Source organism: Ooceraea biroi, chromosome 10 (assembly GCF_003672135.1).
Source record: "Ooceraea biroi isolate clonal line C1 chromosome 10, Obir_v5.4, whole genome shotgun sequence".
Taxonomy (NCBI): Eukaryota; Metazoa; Arthropoda; class Insecta; order Hymenoptera; family Formicidae; genus Ooceraea; species Ooceraea biroi.
In genome coordinates, this window is record NC_039515.1 from 1,301,024 (window position 1) to 1,309,744 (window position 8,721).

Sequence of the window (8,721 nt, forward strand, 5' to 3'; positions counted from 1 at the left end):
CATGCATAATAGGAAATGCGTGCGTTGATCGTTATATATATTATATTTATTTTCTAATATCCTATTTACGTACATTGTATGATATGTGACGCGGCGTGACGCTCTGTCGTTATTTCTACGCCGAACGACGACGATATATACCTTACGATAGTGATCTTTGTGATTAATGTCGTGTGTATATCCTGTAATCTGAGATCAGATTTTCGAGGACTGCGTTGCTGCATTAACACATCGCAAAGACCACACCGCATCGGAGATAATTAATTATTAATATGTACAAACAATACGCATATATATATATATATATGTGTGTGTAGATAATTATCATCGTATCCAAATGATTCCGTTTGTCAGAAAATTAAACTCTTCTCGTGTACATGATCCAACCACATGGATGACTTGGAGCACAAGCTACGTAATTAATTCTTCAATTTGGATTATATGGAAATGTGTTGCGATCCGATTATGCGATTAACGCCGTGACGATTCCACGTTCCACTTTATCGAGGGAAATACCGCGGCTACAGCTAAAACATGATTCAACTTTTGCAAAACCGCGGCACGGGAAAGAGAACGCGCGCGTTCTTCCCAGCTGCGTTTCTGTCTTACAATGGAACGATCACGATCGTTCTATCACAGTTAAAACTCGCCCGAGGAAAAGGCCATTGACAAATGATCAATGTGACGAGCAATGAATCATTGTACGACAGTCATTTGAGGTATTTCGCTGCCCAATCCGTTCGGCCGTGAGGTCCGCCACTGGCCTTCGAGTTGAAAACGTTTCCAAACATGTTCGGTTGGAACGCGGACTTATTGGTAGTCTCTATCGAAAAGAAAATTCGTATTAGATCGTGTGATATTAGCATGTTAACGTTTTCTCTGTTTGCGATCACGATAATTGTGCACCCATGCATTGAGATATCAGATTGGCCGGAAAAGGAAAGCAAGGAAAGTAAGCAACTAGTACTCGCGCTAAGTACTTACTCTGCGTACCGTATACACTGGGATAAGGTAATCTCAGGCTTTGCTCGGCGAGCAAACGATTTCGCGCGAGATAATGCTGCCTCGTCTGATTCTCGATACTATTCCTAGCTCCCCAAAAGGACTCTGTAAAGTCGTCATATTTGTTGGACGTTGCCTGACCGATGAATCCGCTCAATAGCAATTTCGATCGGTTGATATCGGTATCCTCATTTCTTAAACATGAACAAAGAAAAGCGTTAAACAGTAATGAAGAGGCCTACTTGGTAAAGACACGTAGTCAGTTTATTACACATTTTAGATTTACAATGAGAATCATACATAAGGGTTTATAAGTGTGCATTTACCATTATACGAACGTTTTAGTTTTCAACAATTGCTCCACTCGGTACACATTTACTGCCATTCAGTTAACGCGGCATCATTGCCGAAAATTACAAAGTCGATAGTCAGAACAAGATTGTCAAAACGTGTTGCAGCGCGCATGTCATACGCAGCGTGAGGGATTGCGTAATTTGGTCCATCCAAATTAACAAGTCCGTCATTGTCGCGAAACATTTTATTTGGCAGAGGTATTTGGCAGAATGAATCAGCAAGATTCGATACGAACATGAAAGACGCATTGCGTCGAAAGTGAATCGACGAACGAACTCAACGAGTTCGGAAATGTTCGGGAAGATATCCAACGGAAATAAAATTCTCGCCAGTGCAGCGGTTAAATGTTGCACAACATCGATCAGTGTGGAAATCGATTTGCGGACAATCACGTAGGACTGCGCCGTGTGAGAATGATTCTTTGCAAGTGGCACAAGTTCAAGGGAACTGATCGAGTCGCCGAGAAAGATATCCTGTCCGATGTGCGATCGCGCCAGGACATGGCAGAGTATCAACATCGTGCACGCGATCAGGACTCTCTCGAGTAAATCTCGGAACTTTCTATACCTGGATGGCAAATTTGTGCTCTGGCCTGCGACGTACCGAGCCACACTGAGGTAGTGCTGCTTCGCCGAGACCTTGCGCGAGCTCTTCATCTGGTTGGACTGATTCGACTGGTTCCACACTCTCGACGGTGCTTCCTGCCACGCTGGCAGCGACCAGTTCGCATTGCCGTGCTTCATGCCGTCGGCCTGCTGATAGTTGGCATTCCAATTGGCACGATTTTCCTTGTACACCCGATCGGGCAAGAGCATCGCGCTCGTGTTCTCCGGGACGATTTTACTTCTGATGTACGTAATGATAGAATTAGATTGGGAGATCGGACACAGTGGCGCATATGACGGGCAATCGCCTAGGAAAAACGTGCAACGCACCCCAAAAGTTCAGCGAATTCGTCATCGTCCCACTGTTTGGAAACACTGTTGTCGTTCTTGCGATTATTATAGTTCAACAATGGTAAGGTAGCCGATTGCTGTTGCGGTTCAACCACCACTTCAGGTGCTCTAGAAAATGTTTAAAGATTTCATATTGGTGTATCGAATGCCCAACAACAGGTGCAGAATTCGTGAATTATGTTTATCAAGAGTGTTTTCTTAGATTCAAAAATACACCAAACGCAGCTTACAGCATTTTTGATTTACTTTACCTTGATTGAAGTACGCTATTAACAACGTCCTTGTGAGGGTAATTGTTGTATTGCTTAGGTGTAGCTGATGGAAGATTTATTTTGTTCATGGCAAGCTCCCGTTGAGATACGACACCGATCTTTTTGCTATTAATGATACGCGGGTCACCGACTTGAAAGTACGGATACCTGGAAACAATCGCGATGTAACGTAATCGCTCTCAACAGTCTCAAACAATCTTTCAGAGAACATTTGCTTGTCTATTTAAACTTTGTCTATTTAATTTAATCTTAATTTAATCTCTTTCTCGCGCAAACCGTGCAACTTGTGCAATAAAAAAGAATTTGAATCACATATTTTAACAATTTCTCTTTTTACGAAGGATTAGTTTTTCGTTGAATTTACGAGATATTCTACGTTTCCATGCAAATCGCACATACCTAAGCGACTGTTGTGCCGTTGGTCTCTTTAGAGGATTCCACTGTAACATATCTTCCATGATTATGACCGCTTCTTCACCAGCGTTCGGTATCAAAACAGCCAACGACGTGCGCGTGAAATTTGGAAATTTGAAGTTCATAGCCGTGGCCAATTGGTATCCCTCTGGCCAGTCATCCTTGTCGGGAGTCCCGACCACGGAGCATATCTTAAATATCTCGTCAATTTCGCTCTTGCCGGGAAACAGAGGCCTAAATGTATACAACTCGGCCATTATACAGCCGACCGCCCAAATATCGATCGGGCTGTTGTAAGTCGTGGAATGCAGCAACACTTCCGGTGCCCGATACCTGGGATACATGGACGTACACGGGATTAGTCCTTTTAGTCATTATTATAGTCTCATATTGTCATTATTTTACAAATAAATCACGAGGAATGACAATTTTGGCGAATCACGAAGTCGTTACCATCTCGTCGACACGTAATCCGTGTATGGCGGTCTCGATCTGATCTCTCGCGCCAGCCCGAAATCAGCGATCTTCACCAATTCCGGTCCCATGCACAGTAAATTTTCCGGCTTCATGTCACGATGGAAAAAGCCATGCTTGTGCATGAAAGCGAGACCTTGCAATACTTGGTACACCATGTTCCTTATCACCGGCTCGGGAAAAAGTTTATCCCTGTGGTTGAAAAATGTGTTTTTCAAGTAAGATGCAGACGTAAGACAATCCAACATCCGTATGAGTGGTCGCCGTAGCTTCACACTACCTGTCTTTCATCAGCTGATAGAGATTTTCCTTCATGTATTCAAATACAAAGTACAGCACGTCGTTCTCCCGTATAACTTCCTTCAGCTTCACGACGTTTGCGTGACTGAGCTTTTTCAATGACTGTAAACAAACAGCGGGAAAAAAGGTTGAAATTGGCCATGAACGATTGTTGACTCAATCGACACAGATACAATAGAAAAAGAAACCAGCTAAATCGTCTGTATAATACAATGATCGATAAATAATTCAGTTACATGTCAGTAAATCTCGTGATCAATGAACGTCATCAATTTGAGATTCGCCAACTGCACATCTATTCGTTAAAGTTAAAGCGTACCTTTACTTCTCGCAAATTCATAGCTTCCTCCCAAGAATAGTACTTTCTCTTCATTCTCTTTATAGCGACCTTTTCACCCGTATCGATGCGTTCCCCGAGAACGACGGAACCGAAGGTTCCATCGCCCAATTGGTTCAAAGTTATGTATCGATTCATCCTTGCTCACCCGCGTCAAGATAGGATTGGAAATGTTCTCGTATCACTTGCTCTTACGTGGTAGACCTCTGCATTATAACGAACGCGTGCTTACACGCCGTCGAAATCGGCAGCATCGCATACCCTTCGCACTTGCTGTAATCATGCAAAGATAAAAATATGTTTAGCTCATTAAGTATATACGGTTTAATCGACTCTTTTTCAAGAACTAGACTTCGATATATAAAGGTATAAAATCGATTTCCCGCGACAATATTCTCAATTGTAATCGAGAAAAATATTTTTATTGATTTGATCGGGAAGTCCGACTTCCTTAGCAAAATTCCAACGCAAAACTCTGCATTAAAAATTAATACAAAGTTTTGCTTTACTGCGCGGATTCTATTGATAGAGTTTAAACGCAAAACTTTCTATTACTTCTTAATGCCGAGTTTTATGTTTGTACTTTGCCAAGACAGACAAGTCGGCATGGATTTTCTGGTCAATCCAATAATTGAGTTAATTTGAACAACTGAATACAAACGATACAATTGAAACATTGTTAGCAGCCAATTGAGCTACATACGGCTTAATCGAGATTCTTTTTCAAGAATTAGACTTTCACATGTAAACTTATAAAATCGATTTCCTGTGACAATATTCTCGATTGTAATCGAAAAAAATATCTTTTACTTGAGTCAATGTGAATAACTAACCGAAAGCGACATAATTAAAACAGTTTTTAGCCAATTGAGCTACATATTGTCTAATCAAAAATCTTTTTCAAAAACTTCACATATAAACATATAAAATTGATTTCTCAATTATAATCGAGAAAAATATTTTTATTGATTTTATTTTCATTTTATTTTCATCGGAAAGTCTATGTCAACTCTCATAGCAAAATTCCAACGCAAAACTCTTCCTTATGAATTAATACAAAGTTTCGTATTACCGTGCGGCTTCTATTGATAGAGTTTAAACGCAAAACTTTGTATCAATTCTTAATGCAGAGTTTTGCGTTTGAACTTCACCAAGAGGATCGGCATGGGCTTTCCGATTAATCCAACCCCTCAATCAATTTGAACAACCAAACGAAAGAGATACAATTGAAACATGTGTATAGCTTTGTGGAGTTACACGTAGTAAATGCTCAGGATTTTATTGCGCGCGAAAGTGCGTGCATAAGCACGATTTAAAATGTAAAATACCGGCGTCCGTAGCAGATGTAAAGCCTCGTCACTCCGTAAACGAATACTTGGCACGAGTATTGACTGTACATAGACCAGCGGAATGAATATTTCATAGCCGACACTCTGCCACACGAGTCGGAACCGTTGACAAGACGGTAGAGCAATTTCCATACTGTTCATACATCAATTTTAAGACTGAGTTTCACGTGAAATATGCTCGTCGCGATATTTATGCAATTCGCATACCGGAGCTTAAAAAGTGAACACAAGTGAGCGCAAATTACTCCGACTCGTGCGTGTCCATGTACGTTAAACTTGGCCGGATAATCGCGCAATGTCAAAGCGCTCGATACAGTCGCCGTTTTTTACAGTTGCGTGGTACGATCACCCGATCGTACCTGCGGCATTAGCAGGCTTGGAGCGAGCGAGAGAGAGAGAGAGAGAGAGAGAGAGAGAGAGACTCGTGAAAGCAATCTAGGGCACTACCTATATATGCCGGGATTAGCATTTTCTTACGATCGCACGCGAGCGATCTTCCTTGAGCACGCAAGAAGCAAGGATTTTCTTGAACAACTGGATGCTCGTCACAGTTGACACAAAACCACCAGACGTCATGCAATTTTTCTAAGCAGAGTGAAGGGTGTGCAAGAGCGTTTTGATGAGTGCAAGGGTGTCTGTTCCACTACAAGACGCTGAATAATCCGCAATTTTCATTTCATTCTAATAATACACGTATACACACACATGCACAAACAAGGTTCCTGAAAAACTTAAAACAATTGTTTCTTTAGCAAAATTAAAATTTTTTTATGGCAAGTGAGCATTAAAGGATGAAATGGTGGAGAGAAAGAGACAAACAGACCAGTAAAATCATATTCTTAACTTTAGGCAGACCTCACTTTAAAGACTAGAACTCTGAAAGCGTAGCTTCGCCAGCAATTGTTTTCCAAACTGTTTAGCTCTACAAGTCCTTGTTCCGAAATTGGCAATGCGATTTTGCGTTACACGCGCGATGAATATTTACACGTCGCGAGATAAAAATAAGAATACAGAAATGTATTCCGACTGATTCCAACGTGAGGCAAAAGTTGTCAATTAATTGTCAATTTCCAGCTGAAGACCGTACGACGATAAAATTAAATGACATAATCATAATGGCACAAGGAAATTGATGAATTTGTTGCACTCTTGCCGCTGGTTACCAATTGGACTAGAAAAAAAGAGTCGGAAAACGAAGAAAATTATACTCACTGAATAAGAAAGGCAGAAACAAGCTCTCGGAATTCCACGTACTTGATTAACTTCTTGCGTAGCTGTCATTCGCAGCAAACTAGTAATCGAGCGGCCATACCTCACGGTTACTATGGCTACGAATATTAAGTCAAACTGCCGCGCCGCGTCAACTGCGCCAGTAACGGCTCAAGTCACTTTTTTACGTAGCCAATGGCGCTAGGGAAGTACACATACCTGACAGTAGCATCATTTAATAAATTTTCTTTCCAATTCTTTCTCGTTTAAAAATGCAAGGACAAAAGAATAATTAAGAATATCAAGAATTTCAAGTCGTTCTGCGCAATTTACTATGACAAATATACAAAGTTGCGTCACTTACTGAAACGATAGGCAAGTGTTACGTCATGGTAAAACCCCATTTTTCACTCCTGTAGGTTTTAAAACTGATTTTGAACACAGATGTCGAAATATGTTGATAGAGAAATAGCAGGCGATAAGCGATGCAGGGCTCACAGGCATTATACCACGGTCTTACAGGTCTGGAAACGATGTCGGATTTCAGTGATAGAGGGAAGCACTTTTAGGGCTCCTGCACACAAAACGCGATAACGCGGCAACACGGCAACGCGGCAATGCGACCAATCATCGTCTAGATTTTCTGAAGTATTATCAGAAAAGCAAAACAGTGATTGGCCACCGCGTTGCCGCTTTGCCGCGTCCTGTATGCAGGAGCTCCTAGTGCAGCAGTTTTCACTCGTGCTATTTAGAGACCCTAAAAGTAAGAGACTGGACACCTCGTCTAGTTGGATACAAAATGGCGGATTTAGTCCGTTCCTGTCAGCTGGACTGGTGACGTGTATGTATTAGTTGAGCAGTGCAGACATATCCGCAATTATTAATATTATTATCGTAAAGGTAAGCATATGCTTAAGAAGTAAATACTAGTTAAATAAAATGAAGATAATGTACTTATAGCGATTATTCTGCAATATTTTGTTTTATATCATATATATGATTATATATATATTATATATTACATAATTATATCATAAACATTTCTTTACAGTGTTGTTTTATCTGTTTTCCAAGTTTCTTTTCTTCAATTGTCTCGCCTATTCCGTCATCACTAATTAGTTCCGCCATTCTGTATCCAACTAATCAAAACTTAGATCACAAGTGTCCAGTCTCTTGCTTCTAGCAGAGAGTAGAGAGGGTCAAGGGAGAGTGTGGCCAATTAGCCGAAAGCCGCCATGTTGAGAACAATGAGATTGAATTAAGCGCGACTTTCAAAAGCGTATATGTATTGTAAATGCGAAAGAATGCAAAATGTTATGTAAAGAAGTAATATAATCGTGTCAGTAACATTCTACTAAAGAGTAAATATTATACATGTTAATACTTAGCCTCCAAATATTAAAGAAAATCGTTGAATAGAATATGCATGATCTTTATCCATCGAATCATGTCCATAATGAAATAAATCGTCACGTATCTCTTTAAATATAAACAATGTGTCAATATTACAGATTTTCTAATGATGCTTTTACTATTTGGAAGGAATATGTAGTGATGAAAAGATTATATTTTGCAATTTATTATTTACTAGCATCTGCCGGCATTTGCATTACCCAAAGTGTACCGTTCTATTAACTATCCTACTTTTAGCGTTACCCAGGAACAACGGCATAGACGTAGTAGGTTTCTGTTCCCTTCGGGGTGCTTTATTAATGTGAGTCCCCTTACCTCTTACAATTAGGGTGCTTGTTTAATGTGAGTCCCCTTGCCTCTTACAATTGGGGTGCTTTTTTTCAAGATTTGGTTTATGTGTATACTTAAATTATAAAACAGTATACTTTGGAACGCTGTAACTCACTGAAAAATGGTCCAATTTCAAAAAACAAAAAACCGTTGTATTCGCCTCATTGTCAGCTACAACTTTTACTTAGAGAGAAAAATCGACTTCCATTTAAAAAATGGCCACCATGATGAAATCTCGAAAGTGGTGCCATCTACAATTAAATTGAGAATATCATCATCTTGCCCCCTCGAAGCCATATAACTTTTGTTTG

The 8,721-nt window shown here is 40.3% G+C and overlaps 1 protein-coding gene and 1 long non-coding RNA gene across 6 annotated transcripts; one reads left to right on the forward strand and one right to left on the reverse strand.

The window, feature by feature from the left end:
* Window positions 1-24: 24 nt before the first annotated feature.
* LOC105288070 (serine/threonine-protein kinase dyf-5) lies at window positions 25-7,184 on the reverse strand. 5 transcript variants are annotated; one of them, XM_011354048.2, is made up of 10 exons: window positions 6,671-6,790; window positions 4,092-4,382; window positions 3,753-3,874; window positions 3,452-3,664; window positions 2,984-3,331; window positions 2,564-2,731; window positions 2,292-2,420; window positions 1,924-2,202; window positions 994-1,196; window positions 25-823 (listed from the first exon to the last, which is right to left on the reverse strand). In XM_011354048.2, exons 2-10 carry the CDS (start codon window positions 4,245-4,247, stop codon window positions 711-713), a joined length of 1,731 nt encoding a protein of 576 aa, XP_011352350.1. In that variant the 5' UTR covers window positions 4,248-4,382; window positions 6,671-6,790; the 3' UTR covers window positions 25-710. The 5 variants fall into 5 exon arrangements, 3 of the variants coding, with proteins under 3 accessions (XP_011352350.1, XP_011352351.1, XP_011352349.1); XM_011354049.2 differs by having other exon boundaries at window positions 985-1,196; window positions 1,960-2,202; window positions 6,671-6,789; XM_011354047.2 differs by having other exon boundaries at window positions 985-1,196; window positions 6,671-6,787.
* A 186-nt stretch (window positions 7,185-7,370) lies between these two features.
* Window positions 7,371-8,088, forward strand: LOC113562829. The gene is made up of 2 exons (XR_003407191.1): window positions 7,371-7,567; window positions 7,719-8,088. It is a non-coding gene; the product is annotated as an uncharacterized LOC113562829 (long non-coding RNA).
* The last annotated feature ends 633 nt before the right edge of the window (window positions 8,089-8,721 follow it).